General features: G+C 45.7%; 1 protein-coding gene across 1 annotated transcript in view; it reads left to right on the forward strand.

Annotated features, from left to right (window-relative positions):
• Positions 1-18052, forward strand: part of ERCC6L (ERCC excision repair 6 like DNA helicase) — a 29901-nt gene that overhangs the window by 1588 nt on the left and 10261 nt on the right. The window contains exon 2 of the mRNA XM_088444263.1: positions 14381-16859. Within this exon, the coding sequence (XP_088300389.1) occupies positions 14381-16859 (2479 nt within the window). The remainder of the gene's footprint in view (positions 1-14380; positions 16860-18052) is intronic.

Raw genomic sequence — 18052 nt, forward strand, 5'->3', positions numbered from 1 at the left:
ATCTCCGATTTGGGTCAGGTTTGTGTGTGCAGCGCTGTGTCCTACCAGACTCTGTGTCTGTGTAGTTGAGAATCAGCGCTGAATGTGCAGGAATTGATTTTTCTTTGCATTGTATGTGACTGTGCTAGCGCTGCTGCCTGTACTTTACTTTCTTAACTGTCAGCCTTATCACTGTCCCTGTCTTTCTGCTAAAGCCCTTGTGGTGTGGTGCTGCAGGGTGGTCTCTCACTATACGAACAAGTATTGTTGAGAGGGGTCACATATTTACCATCATGTCTGAGAGTGACTTCCCTCTACAGCTTCGGTGTACTACGTGCAAGGCACCTATAGCGGAGTGGGAGGGTAGCGCGGAAGAGCTATGCCGACCGTGTTATTTATTACCGCGGCCTATTACGGTCACAGCATCGGTACAGGAGCCGCCCTGGGCTTGTTTCGCCAAGGCGCTTACAACCCTTGTGGGCCAGTTAGCTCCGCAACCTCCGTTCACTCAGATGGGATTGTCACAGCAGTCAGTGGTGTCGTCACCCATGCAGGGTTTCCCGAGACAATTAATGGTACCCCACGGTCTCCCTATTTCCCCTCCTCAGGTCTCTCATGAGCCTGTGTGGGTTAATTCGTTAACAAGCTCTGTACAGCAGTTGTCAGACGTGTTGCAGGGGGAGTCTGTGATGCGGCCCCACAAGCGGCCGGTGGCGCCTCAGTCCGCTCCTTATGAGGATGACGGGACGTCCGATGATGAGGAGATTCTGGATCTTTCTGTCCAGGAACCTCCCCGTCCTAAAGAGTCGGACGCAAAGTCTAAGGTGTCCGCACTGCTTTAGTTATTGAGGATGAGGAACCTCCGGTATCAAAGTCCAAATACGCCTTTTTCAAGGATGTTAAAGGAGATACCACAGTGTTTCCTCTTTCAGGACAATTAGTTGACCACCTAGAGGAAGCGTGGAAACAGCCAGGCAAACGATATCAGCCTCAAAGGCGTTTAGCAGTGGCGTATCCGTTTGCGGACAATTATTTTGCCAAGTGGGAATCCCCTCCACAGGTGGATTCTCATGTGACACGCCTTGTCCGTAGTGCCACATTGCCCATGCCATCCATGTCCTCCCTTAAGGATGCTACGGACTGCAAGGTAGAGATCTGCCTGAAGTCCGTCTATTCCCTTGCAGGGGGGCAGCACGGCCAGCTATGGCCATTTGCTGGGTTGCCAGAGCTATGGAGCGCTGGGCTGATACGTTGGAGGCGTCCTTCGATCCCGACTGTTCGGCTGAGCAGACGGAGTTGATCGGCAATCTCCGGGATTCGGCCACTTATATCAACGAAGCGGCCTTAGATATTAGTACCCTGGCGTCTCGAATTTCTTCGGCAGCGGTGGCTGCTCATCGCACCTTGTGGTTGCGATCCTGGAAGGCGGACGCTAATTCTAAAAAGGGTTTGGAGGCATTGCCTTTTAACGGAGAGGTTCTCTTCGGTCCGTACCTGGACAAGATTATAGCCACGCTGGCGGCAGCTAAATCAGCATGTCTCCCGTCGGCTGCTGTTCCTTCTGGTTCAGGTACATCGTCCTTTCGGTCTTATAGGGCCCAGGGTAGGCCTAAAGCACAGTCTTTTCCCCGTCAGGCTGGCCCTAAGAAATCGGCCAAGCCCCGGAAGCAGGCCTGGAGTACCAGACGTCCGGCCCCTAAGCCAGATGACAAGCCTGCGGCCTGACGGTCCGGGCCTCCCTTTGGGGGATCCCAAAGTGGGAGGCCGCCTGCTGCAATTCGCCCAGTGTTGGTCGGTCACCACGACAGACACTTGGGTCCTCGAGGTGGTCTCACACGGGTATGCCCTCTCCTTCCGGCACAGACCCCCAGCTCGATTCTTCACCACGGGTCTACCATCAGACCGGAACAAAGCCATGGAGCTGCGAAAGGTCTTGCACACTATGCTCCAGGCTGGAGTTATAGTGCCTGTTCCATTCTCCCAGAGGGGCCAGGGTTTCTATTCCAATCTCTTTTTGGTGCAGAAACCCAATGGGTCGTATCGTCCGATTCTCAACCTCAAAGCTCTCAACAAGTCTTTGCGGGTGCCGAAGTTTCGGATGGAGACCCTGCGGTCCATCATTCTGGCGCTGGAACCTGGGGACTACATGGTGTCATTGGACATACAGGACGCTTACCTGCATGTCCCTATTCTTTTGCGCCATCAGCAGTTCCTCAGGTTTGCAATCCGCAGCGACCACTTTCAGTTCCGGGCGTTACCTTTTGGCCTGGCGACAGCACCACGTGTTTTCACCAATGTGATGGCGGTCATGGCGGCTTCCCTGCGGCTGCAGGGAGTCCGCATGTTGCCGTACTTGGACGACCTTCTCTTAGTGGCAGGATCTCCGGAGCTCCTTCTGCGCCACTTGGACCTGACCATTGCGCTACTGCAACGGCACGGCTGGTTGATAAACTGGCAGAAGTCCACCCTGATCCCGTCTCAGCGGTTTTCTGCACCTCGGGGCCTTATTGGACTCGGGACAGCAAAGGATCTTTGTGACGGGGGAAAAGATCTCTGCCTTACAGTCGAGGGTGCGCAGTTGTCTGCACAGCCGCCGGATGTCTCTACACTCGGCGATGAGGTTACTGGGCTCCATGGTGTCGGTATTCGACATGGTGGAATATGCCCAGTTTCACTCCAGACCTCTGCAGCACCTGATCCTGTCCAAGTGGAATGGACTGCCTCAGTCTCTAAAATCCCAGACGATAGTGCTCACTCCGGAGGTTCGCCTGTCCCTTGCCTGGTGGTTGTAGACGACCCATCTCAACAAGGGTCGTCCGTTCTGGGTGGCGAATTGGGTCCTGTTGACAACGGACGCCAGTCTTCTGGGCTGGGGAGCAGTTTCGGGTCCACACTTGTTCCAGGGCAGGTGGACTCCGGCAGAAGCAGAGCTTCCAATAAACATCTTGGAACTCCGAGCGGTTTTCAATGCTCTCCAGCAGGCACATCGGGTTCTCCAAGGTCACCCAGTGCAGGTCCAGTCGGACAGTGCTACCACCGTGGCATACATAAACCGGCAAGGAGGAACCCGAAGTCGGCCGGCTCTCGTAGAGGTGTCTCGGATCCTGGTATGGGCGGAGCGCAATCTTCCGGCCATATCAGCTGTCTTCATTCCGGGAGTGCTAAACTGGGAGGCGGACTTTCTCAGTCGCCAGGACGTTCATCCGGGGGAATGGTCCCTGCAACCGGACGTTTTTCAACTGCTGGTTGACAGGTGGGGTCTTCCAGAGATCGACCTCATGGCGTCCCGGCACAACAACAAGTTGCCGGTGTACGGGTCTCGCACAAGAGACAAAGAGGCGTCTCTGGTGGATGCTCTGTCCGTCCGTTGGATGTTCCGGTTTGCTTATCTCTTTCCTCCGGTTTCCCTTCCTCCACGGGTAATCCGGAAATTCAAATAGGAAGGAGGGACGCTCCTGTTGATAGCTCCCGCATGGCCCAGACGGCACTGGTTCTCAGACCTTCAGGGTCTGTCTGTGGACAGTCCTCTGCAGTTACCGCTGTGGGTCCTTCGTGGGCAGCTCGACGTGGTGCCTCTGCAGTCCAGATCTGCAAGGCTGCTACGTGGTCCTCTGTCCATACCTTCGTGAGGTATTACAGGTTTGACACCTTCGCCTCTCAGGATGCTTCCTTCGGGCGGCGGATTCTCCTTTCAGCACAGGAGCGTCCCCACCCTTAAAGGATACTGCTTTGGGACATCCCCAAGGTATCCTGTGGATACCCTATGGACCCTGAAGTAGAAAATGAGATATGGTAAGAACTTACCTTTGTTATCTCTATTTCTACGAAGTCCATAGGGTTCCACAGGACTCCCGCCCTGTCGCACCTGTGCTGCAGATGGGCTTTACTCTGGTCACCGGTTTTTCCGTCTCCCTCTGGTGAGAATGTGATTTTTGTGTGTGTCCAGATCTTTTTTCTCTCTTCCTTCTCCTCCTCCGGCCTATGGCTTGGTAACTAACTGAGATGCCTTGGCTCGGGGGCGGGGTATAGGAGGGGGACCCTAGTGCATCCTGGGAGGTCTGAAAACTTAACTCTATGGTGCCCGATGCCTGACGTCATCACCTATACCCCAAGGTATCCTGTGGAACCCTATGGACTTCGTAGAAATAGAGATAACAAAGGTAAGTTCTTACCATATCTCATATTTTCTAACTGCTTTGGGTCTCGTTTACATGTGGATGTAAGTCAGTTTTATGACACGCGTCTCAGATGTAGCAGTACACTCCCACTTTACCGCCGCGCTCATAGGTGTTGCTTTCACTATCTCCCTAAAATGCATTTCAAAAGTAGGCAAGTAGGGTGCGCTTAAACACTACACGTCACCCCTGTCCCATTCATATGGTTTCAGCACAGTATTCTAACATATTAAGTGAAATCCACAGATATCGGTAACCTATGGATAAATATTTGCTGTAGAACTACAAGTCCTAGCATGACTAAAGGTGCGTATACACTGGGCAATAGAGAAATGACTGAACGAATACGACATTGTAATTGTACAACCGTTCATCTTCCTGTGCAGTGGGATAATGTGCCTACACTGGATGATATGTTGTTCAGTGCAGGCACCCTCCCTCATCCCCGAACATGCCCAACCTGTCGTAATCGGCAGGTTGGCTTGCATGATCAGGCGATGATTGTTTTCAAACGACCAGCGGGAGTGCGCATCGCTTGACGATTTTTGACATTATACTTAACGATTAATGAACGATTGCGATGTCCTAATCGTTCAATCGCTCATTTTAATTGCCCAGTGTGTACGCACCTTTAGACTACCACAAATACTGGACTATCGGGTATTGTATAAACTGAACTCTGTAACAGTGACCTATTACCACTGATATTAGTATCATCAGTGTTCCCATTTATTCATAAGGTGCCACGGATTTCCCTGTGCCAGACAGTTGGCATATAATAGCATAAAAAAAGAAATGGTTTAAAAAATAATAGTGATTTACAGAGTAATACTGTACAGCTGGAAAGAATGATTAGTCCTGATATAAGGAGTGAAGCTGATGATTGGGCCACTGATGACACCTAGCCTGCCAAATAGGTGGAGAGTATCATGTCAAATGCAAGGCACATTTGAAGAGGGATCATGTCAGTAGCTGGGGAAAAAGATAATTAGCCCAAATTTGGACTTGTTAAGTTTGAGGTGGTGTTAGAGTTGGCAGGCAGTTGGACACATGGGCTAAAAAAAAAGAAGACAGTTTGCGGTAGGACAGGTGTATTTGGGTGTCTTCTGTGTATATGTGGTGGTAGAGACTGAAGGAGCTTATGAGTTTTCCTCAACAGGTTGTGTGGTGGAAGAAGAATAGAGTTTTGGGCACCTGATTCAATAGAAGTGGACCAAAGGTCAGTAGTAGAGACACTGAAGGATTTACCTGATGCATAGGAGGTGAACTAGTCAAGGGTAGTGTCACAACAGCCAGGGGAGCGAACATTTACATGGGTGATCGACTGTTTTAAAAACAAAGGCATCAAGAAGTATTAGAAGGGAGAAGTGGCCCTTAGACTTGGCTACAAGTCGGTCATTCGTGCTGTTGATGGAATTATAATTTGATTGTGTTGAGAGCAGGCGCAGTAGGGTGTATTTTAATTTATTTAAGTTTGAATGAAGGAGACAGAAGTGAAATAAGTTTGAATGGAAAAGGTGAATGGAACGTTGGCTCACAGGTCAGAACTTCCAGTAGGGCTGTCAAACCTTACGAAACAGGCCTGAAGTACAAGACGTCCTCCTTCCAAGTCAGAGGATAAACCCTTCGTTTGGTAACCCAATGTTGGTGTCTGACCACCGTAGAGACCTGGGTAAGAGAAGTAGTTTCTCACGGGACGACATGGCCGTACAATCTTTGCTTCAAGCAGAAGTATTAGTACCAGTCCCGTTGCCACAGAGGGAACTGGTTGTTATTCCAAACTCTTTCTGGTACATAATCCAAACGGATCCCAGCCTATCCGTAATCTTAAATCCCTGAACAAATTCCTCAGGGTAGCTTGGTTTAGGGTGGAAAGCCTACGCTCAATAATACTGGCTATGGAACCTGGGGATTTTATGGTGTCTGGATATTCAGGATGCATGCCTGTATATTCAAATTGCTTTGGCTCCCCAGCATTTTCTTAGGTTTGCTGTACTGCAACAACATTACCAGTTTCGGGCTTTGCCGTATGGCCTATCTACTACACCTCGGGTGTTTACCAAAATGATGGCAGTAAGGCAGGGTCTCCAGAGGGACTTCACCACCTACAGCTGACTATATCTATGCTACAGATGCACGGGTGGTTAATCAATTCGAAGAAGTCCTCCCCGATCCCATCCCAAAGGATGCTACATCTGGGAGCTCTGTTGGATTCACAACAGAAGCTGATCTTTCTGTCTCTGGATAAGATCTCCACTTTGCTGACGCAAGTACGCAGATGCCTCCACAGTCGCCGAGTGTCCATCCACTCAGCAATGCTGTTACTGCAGGGCTCGACAAATCCCGGGGGCCAGGTCGTCATGGCGATCAAGATTTTAGTCCTGGCGACTAACTTTTACAAGCCAAGTACTTCTAATAAAGCAAATTGTTCAGCGTTTTGGCTTTCCTGCAGGCGGGTATGGATCTTGTTCTCCGTCTTGCCTCAATGAAGGTGCATGTATCTGCTCTTCCAGTGTGGTTCCAGCGAAGGATTGCTCCTCTATACATGTTATCCGCTTTCCTACAGGGTGTTCTTCGTATTCAGCCTCCCTTTGTCCCTCCTGTGGCACCTTGGGATTTGGCTGTTGTCCTTAGGGCCCTCCATTTGAACCCCTGGGGGTAAATTTACTAAAGTGAGTTTTTAGAAGTGAGTTTTAAGTGATGTTGCCCATAGCAACCAATCAGATTCTAGCTGCTATCTTCTAAAAGGTGCTAGTTAAATGTCAAGTTGAATCTGATTGGTTGCTATGAGCAACATCACTTTAAAACTCACTTCTAAAAACTCACTTTAATAAATTTACCCCCCTGGACAAAGTGGATCTCAAATGGCTTACAGCTAAGACTGTTTGTTTTTCTTTTGGCTATTGCTTCCACCAGAAGTGTCAGACTTGGGGCTCTCTTTTGCCCTTCCCCATTTCTTGTCTTTCACCAGGACAGGGCGGTGCTTCGGACTCTTCCTGGGTTCCTTCCTAAGGTGGTTTCTAGTTTCCACATTGAGGAAATTATTGTACCGGCCTTTAATTCTCTAGACCTCTCGGCAGGTGAGGCCTCTTTGGATGTGGTATGTGCCCTCAGGAGTTCTGTGGACCATTCCAGTTCCCTTCGAAAGTCAGACTCCTTGTTTGTCCTCTACGGCTTTCACAAGAAGGGATGGCCAGCCAATAAACAAACTTTAGCTAGATGGCTTTGCATGCCGATATCTTCAGTGGCTTACACGTGAGAGCCTTCCAGTGCTGCCCTCTGTTACTGCTCATTCTGCTTAGTCTGTGGGTCCTTCGTGGGCAGCTCACTGTGGTTCCTCGGCTGTTTAGCTTTGTAAGGCGGCCACGTGGTCTTCTGTCCAGACCTTTCTGAGGTGTTATGCATTTGATACCTTTGCCTCTCAGGATGCTTCCTTTGGGCTGCAAATTCTCCTCTCTGCACAGGAGTCTCCCCACCCTTAACCACTTAACTATTTTTTTTTCCAAAAACCGTTCAAAAAATTGCCATGTTTTTTTATGACTGAATTTGGTCAAGAACATCTTTAAGACTTATCCAACACAATTTTATAAAAAAATGTTTTTTAAACACCGTAAAAATAGCAATTTTTATGGTATACTGTAATGATGGCCATTGACAGCTGTATCCTCGATGGCCGATGGGTTCAACCATAAATAGAAACCATCGATTATTTGAGGCCACGGCAGCCGATGTTTCCTTAACATCGGTTTACAGCCATCGATAATTAGTGGCCATCCCTTGTATTCTGTATAGTATACCATTCCTACTCGGAGGCCCCGTATCGAGTTTTGATCAGGACCGCCATAATAAAAATAAAATGACCTATAACATCATGTTAAAAATAAATAAAACCAGGATATTTTGGATGTGCCGTTACATCATGACGTGACCTGGTGCCATGACGTCACTGTCCAATGACTGCTGGTGTGGGAGTGGCTTTGTAACCATTCTTTCACCAGCTACTTCTGTCACAGCGCCAGAACCCCCTGCGGACGCAACTGGACCCTCCCATACCCTTGCCGGACCCTTTTGCACCCCGTGCGGACGCTGCTGAACTCCCGCTCCCTGCCATGGACGCCGCTGAACCCACAACAGAAGCCAAACCCAGACGCACCCCCGCCTACACCGCCGGACCCCCAGGTATTCTAGATACTGAAAAAATTCCCATATCTGAAATGCTCCCGGTCCCGTGCATTTCGTATATGTGAAACTTTCTGCCTTTTGAGAAAGCCGCTGCTAGCGGTGAAACGCGTTAAGCAATAACTATCTGACATTCCACTTTGCATTTCCGCACCCCCGAAGCTACTACCTGCCACCCCGTGGAGACCGCGCACATCAAGCCCCAGAAACCTCTTTAGCCGCTTCACCTGGCATGCCTGATTACGACTCACGTGTTGTTTGATTTCCCCTCTGATACATACCAACATTTGGCCGCTGGGATACGGCTCCCACCAGTGTGGTATAGGCACAACCTCCGCATCGGATGATCAAGCAATTGACCACAGGGTCACAATCCAGCTGGTAGGAACAGCGATCCCACTGTGCTGCCGGAGGATATATCGTTTACAGCATTGACAGATCTGTCCATCTGAGGAGGTGATACTTATGGGTATGTGGACACTGTGTTTCAGGCTACATACAGCCACGCTATCTCCTGACATATTCATTAGCAGAGTTACAAGACATTACAATGTACATCATTGTCTGCTATTCCATTCCATTATATGGACCATCTCATCGGCTCCATAAGTGACCATATCTTTGTATAGGATTATCAGCTATTTTTATTAACAGTATTTTTACCTTGTTTCTGCATACTTAGATAGACATAGACGATAGATGGATATCTATCTATCCATCTATCACATTTTTGTAAGTGTTTTATTATGTCCTTTGTGTTATAAGAGCAATAGTACCAGATATCTGGATATACGCCAGTATATAGTCTCTATTATATCACCGTGTCTGAAAATGTTTTATTAACCATACATTCGATTAATGTTTGTGCAGCGCTTTTCCACCTTAATTTCTATATATGTGAAACTCTCTACCTGTACATATACATGTATGTATGTATATATATATATATATATATATGTGTGTGTGTGTGTATATATATATATATATATATATATATGTGTGTGTATATATATATATATATATATATATATACGCACGCTCATGCACCATCCAAGCCCCGCCTCTGAGTGCAGCCTCTCTATATTGAGATAGATAGAGATATAGATATATATATCTCTATCAGTGATCGCCGTGAGTGACAAAATTTGTGGGTCCCAGGGACCCACCACTTCAAAAAAATGGGGTCCTACCTGACCATTTCTGGATCCCATCATAATTTATGCTTTAGAGCTCCACATATGCCTCTCAGACCTCCCCACAACCCCCTAAAATGCCCATCTGATACCCCCAACAGCATCAGATATCCCCACAAGCCCCTTAAATGCATGTTTTAATGCCTCCACAATCTTTCAGGTAATATGACTTGTCTGTTCACAAAACCCATAGTGAATAAGTAGGTTTACCATATCATCACTTTAAACTGGGACACTCATGGATTGCGCAGGTTCTGTGGCTCATTAAAACCAGGTGAAATCCAGGCATGAAGTCAGCCAGTCACAGAACCTTTGTAATTAATTAATGTGTCCCGTTTTAAAGCGATAGTATGGTTAGCCTATGAATAACGCTTTAGGTAATAGGCATATTTATCAAATGATAAATGCCCGGTCTTTACACATTATGCCACAAAGCAATGCCCAGCCTTCACACATTAATTCCCGCTCTTTACACATTATGCCACACAGCAATGCCCAGCCTTTACACATTATGCCACACAATGCCAGGTCTTTACACATTATGCCACACAGTAATGCCCAGCCTTTACACATTATGCCATGCAGTAATACCCCTTACACATGATGCCGCACAGTAATGCCCTTTACACATGATGCCGCACATTTGCAAACACTGTGTGTGTGTGTGTAATATCACACGCATACTATTATGGCGCTTATAAGAACAGTGCCACATCACTGTGGCTAGCAGTGATCGGGCATCATGGGGGAGAAGGAGGAGCTGAGACTGGAGGGAGTGTGCGATGTGCTGCTAGCCTGCCTGGCTACACAGAAGCAGCAGCCAGAGCCTAGGCTGCTGCTTCTTCTAGCTAGTGATCTATATTGATCACTTGCTCCGGAGCTGCAGCGGGAGGGTGTCCCGCTGGCGGCCCGGATACCTAGCGGCGGCTACAGAGTCGCAGCGGCTGCTTCCTGTACACAGTGATCACTGGTGTTCCGGAGCCGCAGCGGGGTGGTGTCCCGCTGCCTGCCCGGATACATAGCTGCAGCGGCGGCTACCAGAGCCGTCACTGCTGTTTGTTATTGAAGGGGGTGGGGCCGGCTGCTCGATCACTGCTGGCCACAGTGATCGGGTCACAGCAGCCGCTGCGGCCACATGAGCTGTAGCTGCTGCTTTATATGGCAGTGCGCCGTGACGGGGGTGCCGAAGGTGCCCGATCACTGTGGCCAGCAATGATCGGGACATGCTGGAGAGGCAGCCACAGTTACAGAGGGACCCTCTGATGTAGGCGCCTGCTAGAAGATTAGCTTCCCGCAGCCGCCTAGTGGGCACTTCTGACTGGTCATATCAGATACGACCATGTCGTGGGAAGCCCAGCCTGGTGTGGTCGTATCTGATACGACCGTGCCAGGCAAGTGGTTAAAGGGACTGCTTTGGGACATCCCCAAGGTCTCCCTGTGGAGCCTATAGACCTTGAAGTAGACAATGAGAGAGATCGTAAGAACTTACCTTTATCTCTTTCTACGAAGTCCATAGGGTCCACAGGGCACCCACTCTGATGCACCTGTGCTTTGGATGGGCTTCGCTCTGGTCACCGGTTTTCTGTCTCCTTTTGTGTGAGAATGTGATTCTTGAGTGTTCCAGACTTTCTTCTCTCTTTCCTCCTCCAGCCTTTGGCTTGCTACGAAACTGAGGTGCTTCTTCCTGGGGGCAGGGTTTAGGAGGGAGACCCAGTGCATCCTGGAAGAAAAATTGAACTGTGTGGTGCCCGGATGACTCCATCACCTATACCCCAAGGTCTCCCTGTGGACCCTACGAACTAACAAAGGTAAGTTATTACCATATCTCATTTTTCCCTTTTGGGAATAGAGCTATCGAGCATTTCAGATTCCAGGGCTTTTCGAATGGCGTAAAAGTCTGTTTTCAACTATATGCTAGGTTTTTTTCGCCACCCTGGAGCAGGTGAAAACTCTTCCACTGAGAGCCAGTGGCTCTCAAAAACCAAATTTTTCCCCACCCGCGGGACACTTTGGCCCGCCGGTGTGGACGGCAGCCTGCTTTAGCGTGACTGCTAAAAGGGCATGGCGCACTTTGCCCCTTTAAAATCGGGCAGGGCGCGGCTTCCCACTAAAACAGCCTAGCAGGAACACTATATACATACACTCATTTTAATGTACCCCCTCATTTAACTACAGCATTTATTTTGGCCAAGCGTGCTTTCTATAATTTTTCACTGTTTTAGAGAACTGCGTATAACAGCCAAATAACACAATTTAAGAATCCCAAAACCTTTCATTATGGCCACTATCACACTTCTAAACCATTCCCCTATCTCAGCTTATAGGCTGATATCCCTTTTTTATTTTTTTTTATGCGATAAACGGGAGTGCGCATACATGCGTAAAGGGATTTGTTCTGGAGACTGGTCTGATAAGTTTTTGTGCGAAAACTTATCATTTTACTGTATCTATTTGAATTCACCCTTAAGTGTCAGTATCAGGGCTGTGGAATCAGTGCACCCATCCTCAAACTCCTCTATTTTACTACTGTCTGGCTTCTTTATAAGTGGTAAATGGGTCATTCCATGGTAACTCCCCTTACAAAGTGACATAGCAAGTCGTTTGCATGGCTATGAACAGCAAAATTAATTTATGCTAAATAAATTTTATTTACTGAGAAATTAATATAGGTCATGCTTTAAAAAACAGTATACAGGAGTTCTTAATTGTTTTGCTAAAGTATGTCACTTTGTGACGTGAGTTACCATGGAATGACCCAAATGTATATGTAAATGAGTCTGCGATCACTGTTTTTTATAACCCCCATCCCCCCCTCTTCTAGGTCCACACTTGATACATAAAATTATCCACATACAATTTATACGTGCTAGTAGTTTGGATGATTTACATTTAATCTGCCTACCCGACATCGAATGGTTTCCGATATCAAATCCAGGGTCTTCGCAGATGTGCAGAAGCAGCTAGCCATCGGATGGCCATGGGAAAGCTGCATTCGATGGCTGGCAAATAATACCCATCAATCTAATCGGTAACATCGATTAATATTGACCATCAGCTTCCGTTGTCCATCCCTAATTATGTAGGAATCATTACTGCTTTTGTGGAAAAGTAATAGTGGCACATTTTGTACAGAAGTTGGCAGGATTGGGCTGTTAGAATATTAATGCACATAAGTAAATGTACTCACTCTATATGACTAGATAGATATAATTTACTGAATGATGTCACCACACATCAAAATATGGGAAAATATCCCAGGGTAAAATACAATTGAGAAATCATGTGCCTTTATTTCAGAAAATATATATCCAGCCGGTATGCAATCGGGAAGCCGACTGCCTAAATACCGGCAACCGGCTTCCTGACTGTCATGTCCCGGCAAGGGTGAAATGCCGGGCGTCTAGATGTAGACGCCTGCATTTCCCCGATGCCGGTAGACCGGCGCCCGGCATCCCGATCGTAGTGATGCTGGGCGCCGCGGGGGGGAGGGTTAGTTTTAGGGCTCCCGGGGGGGACTTAGGGTTAGACACTCCCCCGGGAGGGTTAGGCTAGGGGGAGGGTTGGGGTTAGGCACCCCCCAGGGGACTTAGGTTTAGGCAGCGGGGAAGGGGGTGGTTAGGGTTAGGCACCCCTTAGGGGGGTTAGGTTAGTAGATACTCACCTATCCACGATCGGGATTTCCAGCGCTGTCGGGCTTCCGCTGCTTCGAACTCTGCTCATGTCGGGCTGCCGGGAATCGAACCGCCAGCCGCATTCCATCCAGCCATATATACAATTTTTTGTAGATTTTCCCAGCTTTTGGATTAAAGCATTAATTACTCTACTCTCCTGAATAAACACTATTATTTTACTATAAGAAGCTATTTCATAGAAAATTTGACACAAATCGAAAATTGTATCGAGACTAAATTTTGGCGTAATGTGAAATCTGGAAAATTGTGGGGGGTTTTTTGTTTTGTTTTTTTTAGACATCAGAGTGAAATATACATTTTGATTGTTTTATGTGGATTTAAATGTAATTATGCTCGATTTCAGGTAAGGCGTAAACTGTTAGTGCGTGTTTGCAAAATCTAAACGAGGTCCCACTTCTCCTGACTGAACCCAGTGCTTAATGGTGCGTACACACTAGACGATAGAGGAACGATTGTACGATTATGACATTGTAATCGTACAATCGTTCATCTTCCTGTGCAGGGGGATAATATACCTACACTGAACGATATGTCGTTCAGTGCAGGCACCCTCCCTCAACCCAAACATGCCCAACCTGTCGTTATCGACAGGTTGGCCTGCATGTTCAGGAAATGATTGTTGTCGTAATCGTTCAATCGCTCATTTTAATCGTCTAGTGTGTACGCACCTTAACGGTCTCATCCTGAGGTTTACATTATATACCAGGCATTGAACCTGGACAAGGACCCATTACATGCTACAGACATCCTAAACCATGTCATATTTACCTGTTGTTGCAGTTGATGAGAGGGCCACCACTTCCCTATGCAATGTTATGTTTTGTGCAATGTCCAAAGTACACTGACATTTTACAGGTGCCTGGTCTGATTGTCTCTAATCAAGAGAAATGTAGATAAAGAATGAGACCCTCAGTGCTCTGTATGGGTCCAGATGATACCTGGTATTAATAATTAAAAGCCATAACTCAATTTAACAAACAGTTAATTGCAGGCATTCTAGGCACCTGGATCTTGTTGGTATAGTGTATGATAATGGACAAACCAGCATTGGTTTGTTATGTGACTAGCTCTAATAGTCTGTTTTGGGGATTGGAATCTTTCTTTTTGAGCAAATCTGGTCTTCACAACATGTCAAAATATATACATATTTTGTTTTCTGCAGATATATCAGAAATGCTAAGCAGGAAGCAAAGGATGGAAACCTATTGAAGTCTATAGAATATTTTCAAAAAGCAGATGGCATACACCCCAGTGAAAAGTTAAAATGTCGCATAACAAAGCTTGAAGAGGCTCTTCAAGAGCTTAATTTCCAAACTGAACAAGATGATGAGTTTATAGATGTGTTAGAAAGTGGCTTGATGCTCTACAAAGAACTATATAATAAGTTATTTGAACATCAGAAAGAAGGCGTAGCATTTCTCTACAGTCTACACCGAGATGGAAGAAAAGGAGGCATTCTGGCAGACGATATGGGTCTTGGAAAGACTATCCAGGTTATTGCCTTCCTCTCTGGAATGTTTGATGCTGAATTAGCCAACTGCATATTGTTAATAATGCCAACAACTCTAATCAGCAATTGGGTTAAGGAGTTTGAAAAATGGACCCCAGGCATGAGAGTGAATGAATTTCATGGTACCAGTAAGAAAGAGAGGTCAAGAAGCCTTGAAAAAATCCAGAGAAGGGGTGGTGTTCTTATTACCACCTATCAAATGTTAATTAATAACTGGCAACAGCTGTCTACATACAATGGAAGAGAATTTACTTGGGATTATATTATTTTAGACGAGGCTCATAAAATCAAATCATCATCAACAAAGACTGCTAAATCTTGCTATGCAATTCCTGCCAAGAATCGCATTCTTCTCACTGGCACACCTGTCCAAAACAATCTGCGTGAGATGTGGGCTCTCTTTGACTTTGCTTGTCAAGGGACGCTACTGGGAACTGCTAAGACTTTTAAAATGGAGTATGAAAATCCCATTACTAGGGCTAGAGAGAAAGATGCTACACTAGGTGAAAAAGCTCTTGGGTTGAAGATATCTGAGAATCTCATGAAAATTATTCAGCCATATTTTCTAAGACGTACAAAGAATGATGTTCAGAATAAAAATGAGGCCGACAAGCAGACCAACAAGGAATCTGACATAAAAGGTCCTTTGATGCCTTCTCTTACACGGAAAAATGACTTTATAATATGGGTGTATTTATCTCCCATTCAGGAAGATGTATATAGAAAGTTTATATCTCTGGATCAAATTAAGGAATTACTAATGACTACTAGATCCCCTCTTGCAGAGTTGAACATTCTAAAAAAGCTGTGTGATCATCCCAGACTTCTGTCTGCAAGAGCATGTGTTCAGCTTGGCTTAGAAGGGGATGACACAGAAGAAAATGCTTTTGAGGCTGTTACAAAGTATGACCACCTTTCTGACGACGCTCTGATTGAGGAGTCTGGAAAACTCATGCTTCTAATCGATCTTCTTCATAAACTAAGAGATGAAGGGCACAGAACTCTTGTTTTTTCACAGTCACGCAAAATGCTTGACATGATTGATCGCATATTGAATAATAGGAGTTTTAAGATCATGCGTATTGATGGGACAGTTTCACTTTTTGATCGGCAAAAAAGATTAAGCATGTTTCAGAGTAACAGTAGCTTTTCAGTGTTGCTGTTGACAACACAAGTCGGAGGTGTCGGATTGACACTAACGGCAGCTGACCGTGTGGTTATTTTTGATCCCAGTTGGAATCCAGCTACCGATGCTCAAGCTGTTGATCGAGCATATAGAATAGGACAGCAGGAAAATGTAGTCATTTATAGGCTTATAACATGTGGCACAGTGGAAGAAAAAATATACAGAAGGCAAATCTTCAAAGACTCCTTAATTAGGCAAACAACGGGTGACAAGAAAAATCCCTTTCGCTACTTTTCAAAGCAAGAGCTAAAAGAACTATTTTCTTTAGAGGATACACGAACCTCTTCAACGCAGATTCAGCTTCAGAATATGCATTCATCCCAGAGGAAAACTGACACCAATCTTGATGAACATATAGCCTACTTGCATACTCTAGAGATTTTTGGAATTTCTGACCATGACCTAATTTATACACATGAGGTGTCCTCCCAAGATGAAGAAGGTGAATATGAAGGTCAGTACATTCAAGAGAGGGTGCAGAAAGCTCATGAGCTAGTACAGATGGAATCTCAGATGAATGAGCAACTAATGGAACAGATAAGAAAGGGATCTGAAGGAGCATGGCTACGGCCAAATGTTTTTCCGGAAAAAACAAAACAAAAAAGTCCACAAAATAATAAACCTCTTCTCTCTCCCCATGAAACCATAGACCTTACAGAATATGATGTTGCGAATGTTAGCTCTCATATGAAAAGTTTATTAATAGATTCTAGTAGTGATGAAGAAAATCTCCACCCTGTTCCATTTAAAAAGCAATCGCCAAATGTTAACTCTCAGATGACCAGTTTAATCATTGAAGATTCTATTGATGAAGAATATCTGCCATCTGTCCCATTTAAAAAGGAATCTCCAAAGGATATGAAGTGCCAGATAACTAATTTGGAAGATTCTAGTGAAGAAGAACTTTTACCCCCTGGTCCATTTGCAAAAGAATCACCCAATCTGGTAAGCAGAATTACTAGTAGTATTGGATTCTTTGCTGAACAAACGTAAACTACAACATAACTGTTTTAAGCTGCCTATACTGTATGTCTCATGCAATGCTTTATGCTTGTGCTGCCATGATACCTTCAATAAACCTAGTACTTCCAACCAGGGGTGGTAGTACGCTAAACCTCTACTCTTTCATAAATGCCAAATGCGTATTTTACATGCATTCTATCTAAACTACTATTTGAACCTGAAGGTAGTTAAATCTGTCCAATACATGCTTTCAGTGAGAAATATTACTACTAAAATATTAGTTTAGGTCAGGGGTTCTCCACTCCGGCCTGCAAATGGGAAAAGTTGAGGGTTGGGATATACTGATTTAGGTTATAAGAGAGAGGAATAAACTTTGGCAGCAAGATGGGTTAATTATAATGTAGTGTAATATGACTGCTGCATGTGGTAATTACAGCAGTGTAGTGTGGGGTAATTATTGCAGTCTAGTCATGGGTGATGGTGGCAGCCTTGGGTAATTATAATGGCATATAATTTTGCTGTGTTCTTCTTTGTACAAATATAGTTCTTAATGTTCATAGATGAATCCTTTTAATTACTCTAAAAAAAAAAGAGTAACATATTCTGCCAACATTGCTCATTAGTTACTGTGGAGTATATGGCAGTAAGGTAATTGAATTAATGTATTGCATTTACTTAATGTCATGTATTCTGTAACTAATGCACATGATGCTAATCCTTACCCACGTTCAAATTCATTTTAAGAGATGAGGTTACCCCCACACTATGCCTATGCTGGTGGAGATCATGGGGGTTATGTACGTGCGTCTGCCCCCTTCCCTATAATAGCTCACAGTGATGCAGCCATGGTTCAGGCTATGTATGTGAAAAGATGACTCATGTTCTGAAGAGAGCATATCGCTCAATAGTCATAGCCAGAGAGATATCTGCATCGTTGTGAGCTAGAATAGGGGAGGGGGCAGCCCCACAGGCATTGGCTAATCTCTGGGTGCTGTGTGTGTGGCACTACACCTGCTGTACCAACATTAGTTTAATATTCCTCACCTATCACTGGCCTGTACTTTACCACTACAAACATTATCCGTATAGTATTGTGTTATTTACTTCCATATCTGTCATGCAGCTCATGTTTTTCTGTTTTGAACAAATCTTTGATTTCAGAACCGGGAACAAAC

Source organism: Taudactylus pleione, unplaced genomic scaffold (genome assembly GCF_031769625.1).
Source record: "Taudactylus pleione unplaced genomic scaffold, aTauple2 ptg000352l, whole genome shotgun sequence".
Classification (NCBI taxonomy): Eukaryota; Metazoa; Chordata; class Amphibia; order Anura; family Myobatrachidae; genus Taudactylus; species Taudactylus pleione.